Source organism: Mytilus trossulus, chromosome 7 (genome assembly GCF_036588685.1).
Source record: "Mytilus trossulus isolate FHL-02 chromosome 7, PNRI_Mtr1.1.1.hap1, whole genome shotgun sequence".
Classification (NCBI taxonomy): domain Eukaryota; kingdom Metazoa; phylum Mollusca; class Bivalvia; order Mytilida; family Mytilidae; genus Mytilus; species Mytilus trossulus.
This window is the reverse complement of record NC_086379.1, coordinates 56,971,229-56,995,759: the sequence shown is the minus strand read 5'-3', so window position 1 is coordinate 56,995,759 and position 24,531 is coordinate 56,971,229. Positions and strand designations below refer to the sequence as shown.

The 24,531-nt window shown below is 30.3% G+C and overlaps 1 protein-coding gene across 1 annotated transcript; it reads left to right on the top strand.

Moving 5' to 3' along the window:
* Positions 1-1,231: 1,231 nt before the first annotated feature.
* On the top strand, positions 1,232-24,531 carry LOC134725383 (UPF0764 protein C16orf89 homolog). The gene is made up of 7 exons (XM_063589159.1): positions 1,232-2,015; positions 8,320-8,481; positions 17,321-17,471; positions 19,567-19,684; positions 20,623-20,782; positions 22,278-22,403; positions 24,080-24,531. The coding sequence occupies exons 1-7, from the start codon at positions 1,835-1,837 to the stop codon at positions 24,298-24,300; spliced, it is 1,119 nt and encodes a 372-aa protein (XP_063445229.1). The 5' UTR covers positions 1,232-1,834; the 3' UTR covers positions 24,301-24,531.

Below are 24,531 nucleotides of genomic sequence, written 5' to 3'. Positions count from 1 at the left end.
ATGTAACTCAGTAAGAAATTGATCTGTTAATCAAGGATGTGTATAAATCCTAGAATAAACTTAGGGTTTTCTATCGATAAACATAGATGATTTTAATCCGATTTTTTACAAATTTAGATTTTGTTTATATAGCTGCTCTATCTGCATCTTTCTGTAAAATGTTATTTCTTTAAAAAAGCTTGTCGTTTTCCATTTTTTACGTCAGCATAATTTCAAGTTTTAAAAAAGAATGAAATAATGAAAACACAAAAAGGGAAAAAAAATATGAGGTGAATAATCATGGTCCTTCTATTTGAAGATCCTGGAGGATAGTTAAACGTTTATTGTCGGATAACACTGTTAGCTATTTTTCTGAAGTTCATGATACATTAGCAGTACATTTTCGAAAGCAATTAAAATTCTTGATAGATTTTGCCTGTAGAATAACTGTTTTGAAATAAACATTCTTAATTCACAGCTTCACGTTTGTTCTAATGATAACATTTACTTGTCCATTCTCTATTTATAGAGTGTTTAATCATGATCACTGAGAGTACAAATGTCAAAATGTGAAACAGACGACAAAACTAACGACATTTATTTCATCAAGTAACTTTTCTTATTATCCGCAGGTTTTTCAGTATTTAAATTTTATATCTCCACATTCGTCATCTTGTTTGCCTCTGATATTTCTCGTATTTTAAACAAATAGAAAATGATACTATAAAATGTAATAAATTTGTTTGCATTTCCATTTCGTAATTTTTTTTTAAGTACCATGAAAATTTTAAATTGAAAAAAACTCTTCCTAGGATTTCAACATTGTTTAAATCATCAATATAAAAACGGAAGTTTAAATTGTAATCGATATTAGAAATTTGGTTGAACTGTTGAAATTTTAATATTGCAAAATGAAAACTTATAACTGTATTCCCAGTGTAATTAACAGTTTTAGTCCATTTAGGATCACATACAACATGTTTAACCTTTTAGGTTATAAATTTCACATCAATATTTAATATCATTGATGGAGATGAGAATCAATATTCAAAAATAAAATTTACCAGTTTTTATCAAAACTATATGTAAAATCTTTCATTAGTACATAAAAATGTCGCAGCAATTGTAAATAAATTCCCTTTAGTGAATCAAAAATAATCCATTTTATCATGATAAAACTGAATCTATTGTTAACATGCAATCATATTGTCTTCTTTTGTTATATACACCTTCCAACCAAAGTGATCATTTAATTATCACCGCCATAACGTTAGTCCTGCAGTGATATTCAACAGATTTGTAAATTGATGGTGAATATGACAATTTGTTGTGACATGAAAGATTCTGCCATCAAACATTGATTAGGAAATAAATAAGAGATATCGTGATAAACTGAAATACTTCGTAGAATTAACATAAAACCATTTCAAAGCCGCAAGAGAAAAATAAACTGACTTAACAAATAATTAAGGGACCGTTTTATTTTATCAGAGGGACTACCACCAGAAAGATGTGACGATACATTTCAATTAAGTATCATTTAAATTTTAGGTGTTCATATTGAAGCAGGATTATCTCAGACAGAAGATACTAACATCGAAGAAAAAAAAGTTCAAAAAATTAATGGTCATTCAGAGGAGGATAAAATTATATAAGACAATGTATCAGATTACATAGGATTAAAAAAAACTGTGAGAAAATGTTTGAAGCGATTTGATAAGCTGTTAATAGAATATCGAATGACGTGTATACGTTACCCAATCGAAGTGAAGACAATCCTACGCGCCTCGTGAAAAAACAAATAAAACTTAAAAGGAATCTTTTCGATTTTAATACATATGTCAGAAATATCAGTATGTCCTTATTTTCGTTTTTATTTTTGTTTTTGTTTAGCTTTTCTAATGCGTCAGTTCCAAATGAAACCAGTGCTCTCCTATACGAAACATTAGCGTCGCTGAAATCAGCGTTAGAATTTCTTTACTCAGAACACAAGAATATAAACTTGGATGCTGTCATTGGGACACGGATGGTAGAAGGTAAGATTAGTTTGTTTTGTTGCAATGAAGTTGACGTTTTACATGTGGCTTTATTTTCTTTCTTACTTTAACCAAATAATATGTATGACATAAATATTTATTGATTATCATTTTACATCTTGTATATTTGCTATACAAAAATATAAAATAACGGATAATGTAAGAGAATGTTTAATTTCTTTATTCAAACCCGAAATTCTATATAAAACAAAGCTGTTGATCAACAACTCAAAATATATTGAAGCAACACCATATGTTATTCCTTTTATATAGTAGTTTTTAAAAAGGGGTTAGAAAGGGGGTGGGTGGGTCGATAGAGTGACTTTGAATTTCACATTGAAAGGAATATGACAAAGAAGAAATATAAACGAGGTGATAAAGTAAAATCAAATTATTTTATGTGAGTAAAAAAAATGCTTTATGTTAGCATGAGCATAAAATGCTAATTTGATATTGCCAAAATCAAGAAATAGATTTTTTTGTTACATTTTAAAAGTACAAAAAAACAATAAACGGAACAACTATGCCTGGGTAATCATACTTTTAACGTTTTGACATATATTTTGTTTTTCAGTTTGTTTTAGATTTATGAGTTTGACTGTCCCTTTGGTATCTTTCGTCCCTCTTTTAGAAACAGAACCCCCTTCAAATAAATCCAAGCTTAACAATCTAACTCAAACTATTTTTTTTTATTTTGCAAAAGTTGTTTTTGTACCCTTAGCGTAAAAATAAGTATTTATAAATAGAAACGTCCACCAAATTTTGGCAAAGTATAAAAACTTTCATTCATAAAATATACCATAATAAGACCTCTTTGTGGTTGATAACGAATTGTTTGACTCTTATTATTACAAACATTGTCAGGTTTGGTATGTTATTAATGCACAAGTTATAACACTTTATTCTACCAATTCTATACAGAGTTTTATGCTAATTATGTTATAAAGCTGTCATATCATATATATGATAAATGGTATTGATAAAAGTCATGTAATGCATTCACTTCCCAAAAGAATAAAAGCGATGTATACTAGAGATAATGTCTTTGATATCAGATTCACTGTCGTTTTAGAGAACCATCCCAAAGTGCCAATGCGTTAAACACCCATGGCTGAATGGAGATGGCATCATGTACAAGTGGGATTAAATCATGTATTTTTAATATACTTTCAATTCATCTAATTTCAAAAATCAGATGTAATTTTAATAACTACTAGTTTAGAATGTAGTAGGAAATATAATTTCACAATTGAACAAAGATTTCCCCAGCCATCAAATATTTAGAAGTTTCGACTGTCATGTTAGATACGAGATGTATTTTTTCTATAAGTAGAACAATGATGAAAAATCCTTAAAATGGAAAAAAATTTATATAAAGGACTAATGTTTTTCAAACTATACAACTTGACAAATAAAATTAACATCATAATATTCAAAATTTTCTATAAAAATTCATAAATTTTGCGTGACCAAATACTGATCCTATCATATGTCAAATAAATTAATTCGTTTGAAGTAAAAATCATTTAACTTTGTTTTCTGAAACTCTTGATTCATTTAGATTAACACATTAACATAATATATCTATGCTTTCTTTAATAACTTCACGACATTGTGAAACGGATTTCTTGAGAAGACATAGTAGATGTATACAGGTGTTTTATTCTTTTTTTTTTTACCTTAGTTGTAATATTCCTAATTATAGAATAGATTTAGAAACATCTATGAAAGTACAGTTCCTTTAGGTTTTTTATTTACCACGTTTCATGTGATATAATAACATACAACCTGTTCTTTACACAGCAGAACTTTTCATATATCGGTATATGATCTCTGTGAATTTAACTTGCACTAATCTTAGTAAAATGACTTAAAGTTCTCATAACAGGAAAAATATTATCATGTACTTAGTTTCATAGACTCGATATGTATTTTTGTTCCTTTCTGTCACATCATATTCATAATGGTAATGTTTTGTGGAAGTCTCCGCTTATTTCTTGCAAATATTCTCAAATCGGTCTTTTTAGTTATGTGTGACGCAATGACATCGAATATAGTACTAAAGATGTTAAAATGTTTTTATAGAGGCTTAGTTGTAGAAGAAAGTGATCTTCGATTAAAATATGTTAATACGAAAGCAAAGCAAAATTCACACATGATAGATTATTTTTCTACAGTTTTTTACTTTCTTCTGCATACATTGTTTGACATTAGAAAAAAAGGTTGAGCTCCCTACTTCAAGAGAAACATAATGTTTTGATTTCCAGTAGTGAGTTTTCCTTTGTTGTACTAGTAACATACATGCGTAACTGTCTATGGCAGTTCTGTTGACGATATTAATGATCCAAAATTATCAACACCTAGTAGGTCAGATCTCCGGCATGAACATACGTATGTTGTCTTTATAAAATTTGCAGTGATAAATTAGAAAACTATTTGAATTCATTTTGCTTTGGCACAATTCTAATTATTGTCGTTGGGCTTTTCAGTTTAATCAGCTCTTTAATATTTGTTTACTGGTTCGAATTTACAAATAAGTTGATCTCAAACTTCATTAAGACCTGTGAGTTGAAATGTGCATCGGTGTATTAAAATATTAGAATTTGGTTACTTTTCATGGAAACCAACATCACAAAAACTCATCAAAGAAACCAGGATTAAATTTTGTATTTACGTCAGACGCTCGTATCCAAAAAAGTTAAAAAGGCCAAATTAAGTACGAAAATTAAGAGCATTGAGGTAAAAAAAATCCCAAAAGTTTTGCCAAATACAGCTAAGGTAATCTATTCCTGAGGTAAAAAAAGCCTTTGAATTAAAAAAATTCAAAAGTTTTATAAACAGTTAATTTACAAATATGACCATATCAATGATAATTAATGTCAGCACAGAAGTGCTGACTACTGGGCTGGTGATTCAAGTTCAACAACATGGGTCAATTATTTTTAGACAATAAATCTGTGTAGCACGAATATAGTACCATATATTGTCAAGACGTTCCCAAACTGAAATGAAATTATATATATGTACGCTTCATGAAATAAAAATAAAAATAAAATCCCGTATGTTATACTGTCAATGAAGGAAATAGTTTTCATGATAATAAACAAAAATTTATTTAAAAATTCTATAATTATACTATACTTGTACAATTTTTTCTGTTTTGCATTATTTTTTTTTATTTCAATTTACTTATTCATAAATTTTAAAGCAACAAAGAAAATATTTCATTTATCTGTTTTGAATTTCTTTTCCATCTTTCTTTTAAAAAAATGTTAAACAAACTTATGTTTTAAGGCATTTATGACGGCGTTTTCATAAATAAATAATACAGTAGACGATTTGAAAAAATGTACTACGACACGAAGAGTAAACCATGCCAGGAGATATACGTGTGTATCTAGTATTCTTCTACATGTAGCTGTGTTTAAGTCACCGATTAACCCGAATTGTTTTTACATTTCTTAGAAAGGAAAATGAATTTTGGGCTGACATAGGAATACTTGTTTAATCTCAGAACATGCTAACGCGTTTGCTTTGAGTCTTTGATTAACAAAATGGAGTTCGTCAGATATGTTTGTTCTTCTGCCAATTGAAATAAGGTTATGATGATCAATCTATAGAAATCTGTTTTGAAATCATTCACAACTGATACTCTTTGCAATTCAGAGCTGATGTCGTCGATACTTATACATCATTTTCCGTTTTATATGTCTTGCTGGGTAGCGGTCTAAATGACGTTTATACAGCATCTCTAGAGCGGTAGAATTTAATTCGTAATTAAATATTCACGAAAAGTCATTAACTGATCAATGATCAAATAAGCGTTTTCATTATTGAAATGTCACTTAAGTTGGTGGGTTTAAGTTCAACGCTACAATTTTTACTTAAAATAACTCCCACTGTATTTAAGCTCTTTCTAATAAGTCTCAATTTGATAGCATTTTAAAATACAAAACTGTGAACGAATTGCTTTGAATAATATATCCTTCGTGTCCAGATTTGGACGTTTTTTAATTGATTCCAACCAAAAATAAATGTGAAGTGTTAAATACTAAGAAAATTGATTTTCTTCATAAGATTGCCCTGTGCCTATCCCATGTTTTATTTCTATAATTGTGTGTATTATATTTTGTTAAGCTTGATATACGGAAAAGTACACATGCTAACTTTTCTGTACCCGAGTTGATTTAGAGCTTGACATATTGTACTGTCTTAATTATGATTGAATACCGCATGTTTATTTTTAATAAGTTTTTAATATCGTGGCTTTAAATTAGGGCTGGAAATGGTATTTCTGTTAAGCCACCGAAGACCTATTGGTGGCCTTCTGCTCTATCTTTGGGTTGTTGTCTCTTTGACACATTCCCCATTTTCATTTTCAATTTTATTTAACGATATATCTATACGATATATTTAGATAATAATGCTGCGCAAGTATACATCATGTACTGTTAAGACAACATTAGATTAAACAGATGATAGAATGCATTGCCTGACTAACGATTGGCTTCTTTATATACAGATGAGTTGGTCGAGTGGTCTTATATGCCCAGCACAACGCTGGTGTTGTTGTAAAAGCTTTTTTTTTTTTTTATTATTAAAATAGAGATAAAATTCTGCAAGTGCTACACATACGGCTTTTTCAATGCTGACATCAATTCAAGACGATTATAATAACATTTATATAATGCATACATAGTAGTTTCATCAAAACAACCAACTATCATTTATCGGATCGTCTAACATTGACGATACTGTACAATAAGGTAAAACATATTCAAGGGTTGTTCAACTATAGTGAGCGTTAAGATAATTATCAGTATGTGCGAATAAGAACAAATAAATAAATCAATGAACAAAATGAAATACAATTAAATATTTATGTACTTGCGTAACGCTTTAACTAAACCATGTCATAGTAATTACCACTTTATGAGACTGTCATCAAAGTGAGAGGGTTAGCCCTATAGAACCAGGTATAATCCACCATTTTCAACATTTAAAAATGCCTGTACCAAGTCAGGAATATGACAATTCTTGTCCATTCGTTTTTAATGCGTTTTGTATTTTAATTTTGCCATGTCATTATGGACTTTCCGAATTGATTTTCTTCTAAGTTCAGTATTTTTGTGATTTTACTTTTTAAAGATCATTTGAAATTTAATTTGACTTTTAAATTATTCTATCTACAGACGTAATTTCAATCACTATTCATCTAATTCTGTGACCATCCACGTAGCAACTACGAGAAACAGGTGCTCTCCTTACCCTTGATGCAATCATAAAAAAATGCTCCGAAAGACAGCTTTACTTCATAAAATATTTAGAAAATGTTTTTGAGCACGTTAACTTATAAAAGATCTATTTAAGCTCATCGATCCTATGAAATAACTAATTCTAAAAGGTTACCATTTTAACAGTATTAAAAGATATTTCCATTTTTTTTATCATCAAATCAAGAAAAATTAATATGGAGTTCCTAAATTAAGGCAACAGTAGTATACCGATGATCAAAATTCATAAATCGATAGAAAAAAACAATTCATGGTCACAAACCGAGACCGAGGGAAACGCATCAAATATAAGAGGAGAATGACGACCCAACATTAAAATGTAACACACACACAGAAACGAACTAAGTATGACAAAATCCGAAGAGAATAACAAATATAATATCAAAACTAAATACATGAATTTGGGATAGAAAAGTGCCGTGCCACGTCTTATAATAATATAAATTCACACTCGAATATAAGAGGAAACAAACGACACTAAAGAAACACAAAATGTAACACAAAACGAAACACAAACAGAAACGAACTTTAATATAACAATGACCATATTCCTGACTTGGTAAAGGAAATTTTTTAAAGAAAACAAATGTTGGGTTGAAACTGGTTTCGTGGCAGGCAAAACCTTCCTAACATTAATTAATGCTAATGGTTCTACAACCTGTTGATATTTCTATTGTGGTATGTATAAGGTAATATTTTTATAGACATCGTATCCATCATAAATAGATAGATAAAAACAAATCCAGGCTACGAACCAAAACTGAGGGAAACGCATACAATATAAGAGGAGAACAACGACACAACAGAAACACAGCATTAAAATGTAACACTTACAGAACTTACTAACTATGCATTAGACAAAATCTAATGAGAATAAAAAATATACATAATTTTTCATTCAGTTTAGAAAATATTTTGTTATTTGTTCATGATAATCAACGATAACAACAACAAACATAATTGATAGAGCAATTTCCTGATGTTAACATTTGCTTTTCATATATTTTCAGGACAACTGTCAGTGCTTATAGAAAGAATACAAAGTAATCCAGAAAATTGGGTAGTTGATAACAACTTGTTTACTAATCTCAAGGAATTAGCTGACCTAGCCGGGAAAGTCAGCAGTAAAGCAATACCATATATAGCGTCACTGACACCCTTCTACTACCAGAGTAAGTGAACCATACATAGCTTCCCTTACAACCTACTTTTATCTAAGTACGTAAAGCAATACCATATATAGCGTCACTTACACCCTTCTACTACCAAAGTACGTATAGCAATACCATATATAGCGTCACTTACACCCTTCTACTACCAAAGTACGTAAAGCAATACCATACATAGCTTCCCTTACACCCTACTACTACCAAAGTACGTATATCAATGACATACATAGCTTCCCTTTCACCCTACTACTGCCAGACTAAGTAAAACAATACCATATATAGCGTCACTTACACCCTACTACTACCAAAGTACGTATAGCAATACCATATATAGCGTCACTTACACCCTACTACTACCAAAGTACGTATATCAATGACATACATAGCTTCCCTTTCACCCTACTACTGCCAGACTAAGTAAAACAATACCATATATAGCGTCAATTACAACCTACTACTACCAGAGTAGTTAAACCAATACCATACATAGCTTCTCTTACACCCTACAAATACCAAAGTACTTAAAGCAATACCATACATAGCTTCCCTTACATCCTTATACTACCAGACTAAGTAAACCAATACCATACATAGCTTCCCTTCCACCCTTCTACTACCAGAATAAGTAAAGCAATACCATACATAGCTTCCCTTCCACCCTTCTACTACCAGAATAAGTAAAGCAATACCATACATAGCTTCCCTTCCACCCTTCTACTACCAGACTAAGTAAACCAATACCACACATAGCTTCCCTTCCACCCTTCTACTACCAGAGTAAGTAAACCAATTCTAAAGTATGATAAAGATCCAAGAATAAAGATTGATCGTCATCATAAAATACTGAATAGAGAATAATAGAAAAAATAAAAGAAAAAAAGGGGTAAAAAAAACTAAGTAACTAAGAGAATACGGAATTTTAAGAGACCCCCATCTAGACTATCACGAATGAATAGAAAGGAAATCTTTATTATTCTTTTCTATTATTTTAGAACAAAGATTTCAATATGTAAACAGATAATTTATTTATTTCTTTTGACAAGAGCGGCACATCACTATACTCGGTATATAACATCACACAATACAACACCGAAATAATTTAGACGGTACCATGTCATCTTCAATACTGTCAGAAAATCAGTATCGAACCGCGAAATCGGAACGGCTCCGACAAAGCAAAGAGAAAAATAATATCGTAAACTAAATGATTGTTGGTTGCTTAACGTACAGTGACAAATATTTCATACATGTTTAGGACGAATATCGTAAACAAAAATTCTTCCGAGAAAAGAATATACCATAGGCCAAGATATTCCAGGTTTAGTAAAGGTTTATTAAATATGCAGGGAGTGAGATAAAATAACATTGGAACACATGCTTCGGACACGTTACGGACAGGCAGATGGTCCAGTTATAATATCATATTCACGTGCGGATTTAGGAGGGCAGGAGGCCCGCTCCCTCTTTTGTATGAATAATTTTATTGATTGTTAAAGGAATCAATGAAAAATGACTGGAGCAGGCCTCCTCTTAGGCATGGGGATGCTAAAATGTAGAGTCATAAAATAACATTAAAAAACGAGTTATTGACTGTTGGTGAGCAAAGCAGACTTCCACGGAAAATCGGAAAACTAAAGATATCAATAATCATATTATCGAAAATGCAAAAATTTCGAATGTATATAGATTCACTTTTTTCACGATTCTTAAGTGAAATGCTTTATACTTTTTTTTTTCTTTTTTTTTTTTTTTTTTTTAACTTAATATGATATTAAGTATTAAATGAAAGAACGAAAACAACACAGAAAATCCACAAAAGCTATGTGCAAAATATTCGTTTTTTTTTAATAATAACATCGTTATAATCGAATATGTAGTACTATGTTAATGCTACATGCAAGTTTTGCATGGATGAATTTTATCTTTGATACGACCCCTTTATTTCTCCTGTAAACTTTAGGTGTCAATAGTCGGTATCGAAAGTTGTTGAAAAGGTTTACTACCAGAGAACGTATAGCAATGACATACATTAAAATAAAGGGAAGCAGTAGTTAATCAATGGGTTTCATTATCAGGAATACATTAAGCAATTTTATCACACATATTTTTTAGTATATTCAAATATGATCTTTTGAGATCCATGGGTATCTAATTTTGGGAATCCTTGATATAATATCTTGATAATGTTAACACAAAGTTTTTTTTAATCTTGATTGTGGTACTTATTCTTTCTTAATTTTAAGAATTTATCTACACTAAATCAATGGATATGTATTGATAGCTGTTTTGTCTTAGAACCCGGATTTGTTTTTTTCTCAATTGAACAATGAATTTTGACCAGCGGTATAATACCGTTGCCTTTATTTATCATAATCATAGATGGAAGAAATGTATAACATACAAAGCTGAATAATTCAGTCGCTATATTCCGATTATCCAACATCACTGCACGCGTGGGCAAAAATCGGTTATTGAGAGGGATTGAATTATTCGAGCTTATAACTAACTTAAGTTCTAAAGTAACAGTCAATGTAAAGTCAGATAACCAACGTCCGATTATTGAACAAATTATTAAATGTTTTATACGGTCAAAACTAATCTCTGTTCGATTTAGGAAGTAGGAAAAAGAAAATTGGAACAATATGCATTTGGTTAGAATGGATTAGATATTTTACATTTTTTTACAAATTTGTTCTTAAGAATTTACTTCCAAGCAAAAGCAACATTTGATTTAAAGTTTACAAGTGGTATGTTAATAACTTCCTTCTATACAATAAATGGACATAACTTCAATTTATAGATATTCTTAATCAACCATCAACTTCTTTAATTTTTAAGTCTTTGTTAAAAATGTCGAATGTTTTAAAGTAAACATATTATACAAATGATTCTTCTGAAGAAGTGAAAAATAAATCTTTTATGACTTGTTTTGCAATTTTGAGGTTTGTACGTATCAATATGTTTGATTTGCAGTTAATGACAAAATGTTCTCGTACACGCATATATCAACGGTATAACTTCGATGATTTCAAACGACAACATAAGGAAAACATGACTTTTTGCACCGATCATCAGCTTTCACGGTAAATGATTATGTACATAGAAAGCTGAAAAAGAAGAGTTGCTTTTGCATTTAATAATGGAGGATTGCACCTAGTACTGGACATTGTCACGGTAGTAGCAACCATTTTAAGTGAAAGAAAGTCAAATGACACACCTATTATACTTGCCTTTGATCCCCCCCTTTCCACACCTTTTTTTTCTCTTCTCACAGAATAAGGTCGATGTCTATATATAGTTGTGGATTCTTTGAATCATTAAATTAGACACACGCGATACTCAAGTATATTATCATGGACTTTAATAGTCTTTTTAGAGGTAACCTGGGAACAGACAACATGTATATATATTGACGGAGCTTAACTGTTCATTTTGTTCTTTAATAGCTCGCGTATCACACGATACATGTATCTTATCTTATACGATTTAATTACAAGTTCATCGATTAATTTCAGCTAATGTGTATATTTTAGCAGGTGTTTGATTACCTAATGTGAATTTAAGGTTCCACTAAAGTCAAAATATAGGACACTACAGAAATATATTAACTTTGCCTGTAATTTTCAACCTATAATGAATAAAGTCCTACACAATGGGAACATATGTTCATTAAAACATATTTAACATAAACATACTGTGAAAATTGTAAATAAATTGAAAGTTTTATGTTGTGGCCAAACCGGTTTTCGGGGTGAACACTAAATTTTTCCAAAAAATCTGGAGGCCTGTAAAATGACTCAATTTATATAAAATTGGTATAGACGAATACTGTTTCATGTTATGCAGTACAAGCTGTTTCCATGGGATGGACGGCCATTTTGGAAATTTCAAAGGACAGTTGACATTTCAATAACATTTAACCAGGAATGAGCTTGAAATTTGTCAGAAAATGTTACTTTGACGTTTTTCCCCATATAGGTCAATATTACACTTTTAGCCTTATTTCCATAGTCACAGAAGCAATCTTTACAAAATTGCAACGGCAATAAATTCTGCAGTTCATACTGTTGTAACGAAGATACAGGGTTGGGGGTCACATCTGTAACGGTTGATTTTCTTTGAACTAAGTAAGAACTCATTTGCGTTTTTCCACGTTTGAACTGTTTCCTTGACACGGTTCTGAAAGTTTCATTTAATTTAAACCATTTTTTAGTTTTTTTCTCATTGTTGCCGTACTCATGGTAATGGTGGTCATTTTGAAAATTCAAAACCCGAGGTGCACATCTGCACATGGGATTGTCATTTTGGTTGAGTTTTATTGGTGTATGTCAAGTCATCTCCGAGAATTAAGCTGGACAAAAAGTGTGGGAGAATAATTCGTAGATTAACAATATGTCCCCCCCCCCCCTCTTTTCAAAGGGGTTACATAATTATTAAAGTTAAGTAGTCTCTATGTGACAGGCAATATTTCCAAAATTAGATACGCATGGATCTCAAAAGAACATATTTCAATATATTCAGAGATTGTGGGATAACAGAGACTTCTCTAAATGCTTAAAATGCATATCAAAGTTGATAGATACAAGTGGTAAAAGTACATTTTCTGTTGCAAGAAGTACATAAAGAACTGCACGAGGCATAAGTCTTGTGATAAATTAAGAAAATAAATTTTTATTGATATGTTAAAGCATTAACCTATATTGACTAAGATTATATATCCAGAAAAACTTTGTACGTCTAATAAAGTAATATAAAATGTCATTATCAAACGGTTTCATATGTATTTTGATATCTGCATTTGTCGAATACTGTGATGTTCAGGTATAACAGTATTCAAAACAATGTGATTTACAAGTTCTTAAACCATATTGTATTCTTCTTCAATTTAAAAAAAAGAAAATTTTGTCATTTTGATGGTGTTAAGGACTAATTTCAAAACTCTGTTTAAACCTTATTAATTTTTTGAATAAGTAAGGTAAAAAAAAAATGTATTTAAGTCCATTTTTCTCGTACAAAATCATATAAAATTGTTCGAAATTATTGGCTTTTTTAAGACGTTCTTTATACAGAACGCTACTTTCTGTTTCCCCCAGATTGCATACAGTTTAAAACATGTTAGTTTAGCTGGAAAAACGACGACATTTTTCTGATGCAAAAGCTTTATTATCAAGTAAAATACTCTGAACCCTCGTCAAATACATATAAAAAGTCTTCGCTATGTGATCCTGATCATTGCAGCATATTTATTGCCAGGACTATTTTAAAGCGTAAAAGACAGGTTGGCGTCTAGTGCAAAGACAAAGGAGCTAAACAAAAACTGTCTACTTCCACTCTTGATTGACAGGGTTGACATTATATAAAACTTTAAGATGCAAGCCATTAAACGCGTGTCTAGCGTATAATGTTTTTATACTGGTAATGTGTTCATTTACAATGACTTGACCAATAAAAATAATATTTGAATAAGTGGTCAGCAAATGACATAATAATTAAACCAGGTAGACAGGAACAGAACTTAAACAGATTTGCTGATCGAAAGAAACGCGATCGCTTTCAATACGCCAGTGCAGCATTTATATTTATAAACGATTGTCCCAACGCTATATACTAGCAGCCATATGAAAACCTCTACTTTATATATAACTTAAAAATAAACCTTTCCTTTATGTAATTCAAAGTATAAAAAATTCGACAAAACAAAAGCTGGTATTAAATTGACGGTTTTCATTCATCGATAAAAAATTGATATCAATTTTTTTTAAGTGACAATTATTAGTCATCAATACCATTTTAAAAAAAAGCAGGGTTCACACTTCGATTTTTTAAGGCGAGTCCAGGAACTCGTCATTTTTGGTCATCTGGGTCAAACATTGAAACGATAATAAATGTTTTCTATATCGTTCATAATTTTATTCATGATGAGAATAATAGGGCAATGCAATGACATTAACTATAGGGTTTGTTGTTAGTTGTTTTTTTTGGGGTGATAAAATGATGATACATGTGGTAAGTTGATAATATATTGATTCACATTTGGATTCAACATGTGTAATAACAATGAGTCCTAACAGATTTTCATAATTCCACGACACGTGGACTCGCCTCAGTGAGAACCCTGAGATAGAGACCAAGGTATTATCTCATTAGATGAAAATTACAAGTTTATAGAATCTGTTTCTGTAATATGTCTTCGTGAAAAATAAAAATAAAGAAAACGTAGCATAAAGAATAAAGAGAACCATAAAAATAAAAGCTTTTATTAAAATAATTAAATGTAATATAATGGCACGAGACGTCATTAATTACTACAGGTACTTGCTTTGATATTGATTTGTTAGTACCAATCTACGATAATGGCATCGAATCATTGTTTATAACAAATGTAAGATACTATCTTCTCATCTTTGATGGCATGTATTCATGATACTTGACGTTGTCGCATTAATGTCCATATCCGGAATATTGGAAACAGCCTACTCTAAATTAGTTGTAAATAATGATCAAAACAATAAAAATGCTACAAAACGTTTCATTGATTGTTAAATTTACCCAGAGGTTTTTCGGTTCAAGTACTATTGAATATTAGCCAAGGTACTGTTATAAGTGCATTAACAAAGTCACAGCATGCAGTAGATAAGTATATATATATGGACAAATTTAAATTGTTCATTAAGTGTGAATACTACAATTGAGCTAATGATCTAATTGTATTGTAGCTATTTATGTTAAAAAGTTGATATATATATATCAATTATTGGAGACATATGTAAGCCTCAATTCAATATACCTTTATAAATCGTCAAAAATAATTAATGCAAGCAATGATTTACTGTATGACTGCCGCAGACTTTGCTAAGAATTATTGGTAGTAGAACATTCTTTTATAAAATTGTATTGCGTAAATTGCGTTTTTATCAATGAATATTTTCTTATAAGTTTAGAAGAAGTTTTGAATCAAGCATCTATCAACATTTTCATATATTGATATCATCAAATTTCAAAATAAAAAATTGTAAGTTTCTCATGATTGTACTTAGTACTTGTTTTGTTTGGCTTTCTAACCATTTTGATCGGAGCGTCACTGATGAGTCTTATATAGACGAAACGCGCGTCTGGCATTTTAAATTTTAAGCCCGATACCTTTGATAACTATTTATTCTTGTTATTTAGACATGATTACAAAGATAATAGTTATGGGTATTGCATAACTTTAAATTTCTTCACAGTCAAAGGGATAACAGTTATTATAATAAACAGTACAACCGACCCCACCCAGCACAAGCACCTGTCTCCTCCGAATAACTTTTTAATCGTTCTATTTATTAGCCTATAGAGTATCTTATATCATTTTCAGATTAACATGTAATGAAGATATGATATGTAACCAAACTGTTGTTGGAGAGCTATGAGTTGTAAAATGATGCTCTTCTCAGACAGGATGATATATGTTTACTTTATAAGCTGGTATATTCATCTAAATATCTAAATTATTGAATATTATGAAATTGTTTTGGATAATAACTTTCTAATAAAATCGTTCACACAAATTTATTGTTTAATATAAAATAAATGAACGGAATAAAAAAAAATAATAATGAGATTAAATTTTCTCATATTCAAGCGATGAAACATATGGATATTCTGTTCATTAAAACCCCAATTTATGAAATAGCTATTTTGAATTTTTTATTGATGAATGTTGGATTAAACGTTTATTAACATTTTCACGTTAATAACAAATATAGTTGGTTGATAGATAAATGTTGATAGATAAATTATAATCAAGTTAAAATTTTGCAGCTCTACAAACACTACTTAAAACAAGGTTTTGAGTAATCGAGGACGGATTTAAAAAATCGCTGAAAAACGCAAAAACGAATAAAATTATATTTTGTCAATTTGAACGCTCATCTTCGTTTTAAGTGATGACATTTCTACGTGCAAACCACGAAATCAGATTATGAATTCAGTATTGGTAAATTTCTTTTTCGATTTAAAATAAAACTATTATTTTTTTTAGTTGAATCTTTTAGGTTTAATAAAATGATATTACAACAAGTCCCATTTTCGACAATGTTTAAAGGCTCAATTTTCATACGGCTTCCTTCGGTCACCATATGTAAGGGCTGTTATGGAAAAATTAGAAACTTGAACTATTTTGAGGATTATTAGATTATATTTTAAAGGTAATGAATTATTCTTCATCTATATAAAAGTAACATTTTTAAACCAGCAGTTTTGTTGATCTCAAATAACGATGCAATCAATTGCATAATTTTACTTGAAACCTACCTAAAACAAGGCTATAATTACTTTTTAGTTCAATGCTTTAGGTTTACATTGATTGAACTCAGACGATATTTTCAAAAGGATTACCGCTAAGGACTTGAATTTTTAATAGCTATATCAAATTGACATCCTTATCCTCTTTAGCGTCTATTTCATAGTAGTTCTGTAGTTCTGAATAATCAATTTCAGTATCATACAAACAGTACATAATTATATTTTTACATGTTCTTGTGTTTTATTTTCTTCACTACACAACGAATACTGATAATTGATTGTTAGTTCTCCTTCAGCAGATTAATAAAACCAAGGAGGTCATACAAGCTTCTTTATAAAAAATTCTTACTCATTGCATTATTTAGAAATAATGTCTTTTTTTTCCTTGAGTGTACAATGAGAAAGTGAAATACTTTCAGTCGAACAACAACAACAAAAACAAAAACTATAACCACAACCACAACCACCAACTCAGCAACAGTATTAATAATAAAAAGGATAAGTATATGATTGATAATAGTACAAGATGTACTACAATGTTGTTTTTCTTTAATTTTAGAAATAGGAACAATATTGCAAAAGACATTCTGGGAGCTTGATTTTCCAAGTAAAGATTTCAGTGGAGACGTGGAAGTTTGGCCATACAAAAGAGGAGAGTCACTTCATGAAAACCAGTCTGATGATTGTTTGGCTGAATTTTTTGGCACAGGGTAAAGTACAATTTACCGAAACATGCCGAATTTCCATTTTACACTCTTTTTTTTTAAATTTAAAGGGTTACAAATGAGATGTATATGTACCTACTACCAAAAGGCAATGATGTTAGCAACAACAGGGCATTGCATGGTCTTCATCTATGGGCGAAACATCTGCATATCAATAACTAGTATCATTTTCATAAAACATAGAGAGAAGTTACAAAAATGAAAACAAAAGTAATTTACGATAAGAGCTTTCTCAAAACCATTGATATTTCTTCATTTCTTTTAAATATGTATATTTATTTGTCAGATACATACGACAAAACTACGGAAACTTGAATAAAAAAATGTCAATAAGTATAAAAAAAATGGTATTATTGCTAATGAGACAAAACGGATACTAGTTAAGCAACTATGCTGTCTTTTGAAAAAAAAATGCAACAAAGATTTGAATATCGTTAAAAACTACTGTTGTCAAATTTTAGAAAGTAGCAAAAGGTTATATATACATTTCATAATTACATATTTTCTATTTATCTTTATAAGAGCTCTTCCTAAGGCGTGACATTTAAAGTATCATTCAAATTAAAACGAAAAGCATGTTGCTCAATCAAAATTAAAGTAATGAAATGCATATAGTATAACAGATGACAATTTTTTTTACTTGTTTGACGCTCAAATTATATTATATTTCATTGTATATTCTAGTTGAAACAAAGCTCCTTTTTTAACAATGAGGATGGTAAACATTAGAATGAATTTGAGAATGGTACAATGAAAATTAATTTAATCTTTTGCTAACATTTTCTTTCTCGTGTGACCTAACAGTTGTGTTATATGGTTTTACGATATGTCACATTTGTTCTCTCTTAATTGTCATACGGATAGGTATATGTAAAAATAAAACCTCGTAAACATTCTCAATTTAATAAATGAACAAAAAGCAGTTAAGTTAAATTTCTAGCCCATTGAACAGATGGCTTTTTGATATGTATTTACTTCGTTGCACTACAAATCAAACCAATGCCGTCATAAACATGAAGTGAGGTATGAGCTTTGCTCCATTTAGAAAACCTCATTGTGAAAAACATGTTAACAAAAGAGATTTAAGCTTTGTGCCTTTGCAGTCGGTTTTAACAAGTACGTGTAGTGATATTTTTGTCTTCAATTAATACACTTCACCCTTCTTTACTTTAATTACTAAAAAAAAAGATTTGTTTCAGTCTCTTTAGGATTTTATTTTTCATACATAAGCAGTCAACAAAAACTAAGTACAAACTACAGTTTCAAACGATAAGTAATAAAAAATCTAAACACAAAACATCTTTTAATTATAAACAATATTTGTTTCCGAATTTTACTGTTTATTTTCTACGCTCATAAAACAGCCATGAACTAAGGCACATTAAAGATGAAAAGCTAAAAGAAAGACAATATTACTGTAAAATAAACAAGTATTTGACATTATGATAGTGCCCTTTCCTGACAGTGGGGGATTAAGGAGACTTAAGAAGTTAATGAAGTGTCAATATTGGAACTCTTTCTGTCTTATCGATGTGATACACGTTCATTTAGTTCTATACGTGATGAGATCAACCAAAACTAATTTTAGATTACCATCAAATTTACACAGAATGTCATCTTTTTGTTTAATGGAAGACGAACAATATCACATGTAATCTAATTAACTGACAAATAAATATAGATTTTTGTCACAGAAAAACTATAAAAAGGAATATTTAAGACTTAAATGTCTTAAACATCAATTTATAGGTTGAAAAATAAGAAATTAATACCCAATGGTTCCTGAAATTTGTTTCTGTCTTCCCCCTAATTGTATATATCTCGTTTGAGCCTCCATATAACATAGCTCTCAAATATGTTATGACACATTAAAGATACGATTTATATAATTCAAAATGCATTTAATCTCAGATCTAAAAGTTTAAAAATATTCATACTCTTCAGTTTTAACGCTTTTAAAACTGATAGCTAATAATGAATAATAAAGGTTTTGACAACCAAAAAGTTTATGTAACATAAAAAGACTTTCGTTGATCACGTGGCATAATAAATCTTTATAAGCTGTTTGCTAATATTACAGGAAATCGTCTAATGTTCCCTGTGATGTGTCGGACAAATGTTGGAAGAAGATGACAAAACCTCTGTATAATGGCTACTCACTTACTCATGAACTATTTTACCTTGAAATAGGAGAACAGGTACATGAAATAATTTCTTTGAAAAATACCTCTTTTTGACTAAATATTCAGACTATGCATACTAATCATCTGATACATTTCTATGTTCTTGTCATAGAGCTCTATATCAAACGTCTGTCTTCCACAGTGACAGCCATCTTTGACTTTAGATAATAAGCTCAAGGTCAAAATATCAAAGTGCACAGTTCATTTTTACCTTTTTATATATGATATTTTTTTTACTAAATGGGGAAAAAGAAGTTTTCAAGTGTTGTACTAGAATTTCTTTTTCTCAAACCATAATTTTGGAAGGAAAATTATGCAAAATTCAGCAGAAAACCTAAGGTACAGCAGTGCCATCTTTAATCCCTGTTATTTCAGAAAATTATGTAAACTGTATCCAATGAAAATACTGGAAATAAAACGATGTTTTCAAGTACCCTGATCATATTGAATTCCGGAACACATGAACGAATAGCGAATACGAATAGGTGTTACGAACAAAACAATGGATGAAACCATGGCTATGTAAACAGGAAAATATGTGTAGGCGGCTGATCATTGGGCGCATAAATATATGATAGAGTAGTTCTCATACAAAATTATTGTGACATAATTACGCAAAAACAACAACTGATGACAATTGTAAGAGGCCCGCAAGCTAAATAATTTGGCTTTCTGTGTCGAGTAAACAATAATTGTCTGTAATGTGTTCTGTAAGCAATGGTATTTATATCGAATCGGTTAATAAAAAGAAAATGAGAAAGTAAAATTGTGAATAGGGGTTACTCTTTTTAAAGAAAAAATTATAACGATCAGTTTTTTTTTATCTATCTGCATGAATTTTCCAATGTTTCATTGTTATTATATTTGCAGTAGGTAGGAAACACCTTTGTTAAGATGTAAGAAATACATTATATATTTTACATAAATTGCATGATTATCTTTTATTTCAAAAGCATGGATGTCATGCAGAGATGGAGCTAAAACGTCTCACACACAACCAAGAATCAGTAGCAAAACTACGAGAGACATACTGTGCCAATATTCTCAACGAAGCTGCCTTAATTGCAGAACAGAATTTCCCGGAAGACAGACACGACCTGTTCATGGAACAAGGTAAAAATGACAAATATTCTAATTTCGTTAACAGTATATTGGTAAATGCAACTCCGGATGAATGGCAAAATTACACCATTTTTATCGTTGAAACAATTATAATTGATCTGAAAAAGTTCAATTATTAATGGCAGCTTCTTTTGATTTCATATTTTAGAAATAGTTATCAAAGGTACCAGGATTATAATTTAATACGCAAGACGCGCGTTTCGTCTACATAAGACTCATCAGTGACGTTCAGATCAAATTTTAAGCCAAACAAGTACAAAGTTGAAGAACACTGAGGACCAAAAATTCCAAAAAGTTGTGCCAAATACGTTTTAGATAATCTATTCCTGGAATTTACTGATTTTACTGTTTTTCCTATGAATTGCAGAAAGAGAAACGATCAGAGAAATGATATCATCGCTCAATGACGTCTACGATTAAGACAGTTCAGCGTCTTAAGACCAACTATATGTTTTGCTTGTTTTGGACGTAAACTTCATTCACACGAATTTGTATACAAATTTCTGAAATAGACGTAATGCTCTTCCAGGGTATAGTAAATGTGTCAGATTTCCAGCAACACGAATTCGTTATAAATTAATATATAATAAAATAATAGTATAGAAGAAATTTTACATTAGTAACATATTTTTTCCTGGTCTTTTTCATAAGTATTAAGCCTTATAATATGTTCATATTCAACATGGATTTGAATTTGATTTTGCCGAAGTTCATTTGAGTAAATCCCCCGATTTTTTGTTGCTTAAACTGTTGTGTGTTTTGTTTGGGTCATGTTGTTTATGATACCTTTTTAATTGATCAAGGTGTCTATTGTTGTCAATCGATTGATTGTTTTAATTGCACCCTTTGCTTCTACTCTGTTTCTTTTCTTTTTAATCGAAAATGCAATAAAGATTTTATTTTTAAAAGACTAAAGGGGTCTTTTGTTAAATCCAATAGATCTAGAAAATGTGATGTGAATCCTGTCTATAGGGACACCTTGGTTATTTTTAATGTTTTTAAGTAGATGTTGGTATTGATGATTAACTTGCTGTATATAAAAGTGCTTCATGGTTTAATTTTGAATATTGCGTAAAGCTGTAAAAATGTAAATTGGCAACTGTGAATATTATTTGTATGTCATTGTTATTATAATATTGTTTTTTTCAATTCGGCTAATAGAGATGCATTTGTGAATTCAAATTTATAAAAAGATGGCATTACAATGAGTAGTTCGTGAAGTAACTTATAGCGGTAACATATCCAATTGTGAATAATGGGAATGTTAACCTGTATAAAATACAATTCATATATTTTTACCCTGTGCTTAAATTTTCAGAGATCAAAATACAATCGCAAATGTGTTTTGCTTTCGAATATATGAAAAAAGACCATTTACTTGCATAATGTATTTGATATGGGGCAGAAAGTTATCCCATTATATTCTTATTTGGGATTTTGAACTTAAACTTTTTTTTATACTTTATCAATGTCATTGTCATTTTAGCTGCGTTGTGTGGAATGGTCGGATACAGACAGTTTTTCTCTTCAGACTGGCTAAGAAAAATGCTAAGTTGGCAAAATAAAGCTATTGGCTGTTATCATGGGAATCCTATTCGTGAGTGGGAAGTCGGTAGGTTTTTTCTCAGCAATTACAAAATTCCTGTCAAAATCCTATCTTAAACTTTAATTCATTGTGTGATGCTGTGATGTTGTTTTCATCTTAATCACTATAAGATTTCATTTAAAAAGTATCTGCGATTAATTTTATGTTGATGATTAAATTGCTTCAAATTATGCAAATTACATCTCCTAAAGGCATACGCTTTCATATCAATATTGAGAAAAAACACTTTCAGCAGATCTTAAAATCAGCTCATAAGTCCATAGTTTGTTATCAAGAAGATAACAATTAACCATGGCATACTGTAAACCAATGTTAAAAACACTGACATACATACCACATGTAAATTAAAAAAAACCCATATATTATTTTTAAATTAGCAAAACAGACAAGAAAAACTTTACCAAGCTTCTAGCTGCAGCATGTTTAATACATAAATATGTTGAACTATAGACCAAAAAGGATGATGATAACGATTCCAATTTTCACATAGCAAAATTGTCTTTTTTCGTGTTGAGAATTTGGAATAAATATAAATGCGGAAATTGGTCAATTTTTAACGTATCAATCGATTATTTTTCAATTCTTTAAGTGTCAAAAGAACTTTACCTCCAATGAACCTTGAAATAATCTCGTTAGTATCCCGTTTTGTCTGACTAATGACAGATTCATTGATATAAAAACAGCTAGGGCGGTTTACAAGGAAAATGGCGTGAAAGAAAACTAGACACAAAGAAAACTTGATGATCTATTATTTTGATTTAAAGTTGAGATTTACTACAAAAAAAGATTAACGAACGCCCAAATAAAAACGTATTTCTCACTACATTAATGTGTCTTATCCATTGTTATGTGGTTAAATCTGTTGTCATTTAATGACGAGCGTGTTGATTCTTGGGTCTCATAGGTATCATTTATACAGATAACTGTCTTATATAGAATAAAGAATCATACAAAAGTCTTTTCATGTGAACTTTGATCAGTCTGAACACTAAACAGCCTTATAGAAATAAATGATGTTTATCGTTTGGGGAAGGAAATGGCATGATATGCTGTCATTCTGTATTGGAGTTCAGTATCTTTTTGATTTTACTTTTTAATACAGGTATTTCAGTAATTGTTTTAGTCAAAGAGTTTTGAATTAATTTTTTTAATAAAAATAATAAAAAAAATTAAAAAAAATACCGAACTCCAAGGAAAATTCGTAAGTCCCTTATGCCCGCGTCACACTGTCCCGATTTTAATATACGATGGACACCCGAATGCGAAAATTGTAAGTTCGTACGAAGTTGGTCCCGATCTCGTTAAAATACAAAAAAGTGACCGAAGCAAGTACGATGAATAAGGAAGTCTATATGATGGTGCCGAAATTATATACGATAGCAAAAGCCCGATCTGGATACGATCAGTCCCGATTTTGAAAATTTCAATGATCGTTTTGCCATCGGCGTAAAAATCGGGACAGTGTGACGCGGGCATTAACAAATGGCAAAACGAAATGCCAAAACACGTCAAACAAATGAAAAACAACTATCATAGTCCTGATGATTAAACCTGTTTAAATATAAAAAAGAAATCCAATAAAAGATTAAAGTAAAAATTATTTCAACAAAAATAAACAATGAACCATTAATGTGGTATTCAAGTATGAGTAAAATGATATTTAAACCTATGTTTTTTCTTAGAGTACAGAAAACCAGATTCACCAGGAGGTAAAAAACTCATGAGTAAAAAATGGAAATTGCCGTCCATGCCACCAACGGCTGTACAACATGTTCGCCACAAACGTGAAGAGAGGATTCTTCGGGATGGTTGTCTGAGTCATCGAACAGCAGTGGCAGTTGCAGCACAAGGACAATATATTAGATACATGTTGGAATATATGGCATTCCAGGCTAGTCCGTGAAAGCATTCGTGATCAAATGTTAATATACTTACCCATTGTAAGCACATCGTGAACTAATTTTCAAAATGACAATTATTTTCATTCAATTATTGTATTAAAAATGTATATTCTTATTCAATAGGACAATGTCTCAAAGAAAAATGTAATAGATAAAATGTTATGATATTCTTCCAATGAAAAATAGATTTTAAAAAATGCAAATGAAACATCGGAACTGATTATTTTTACAGA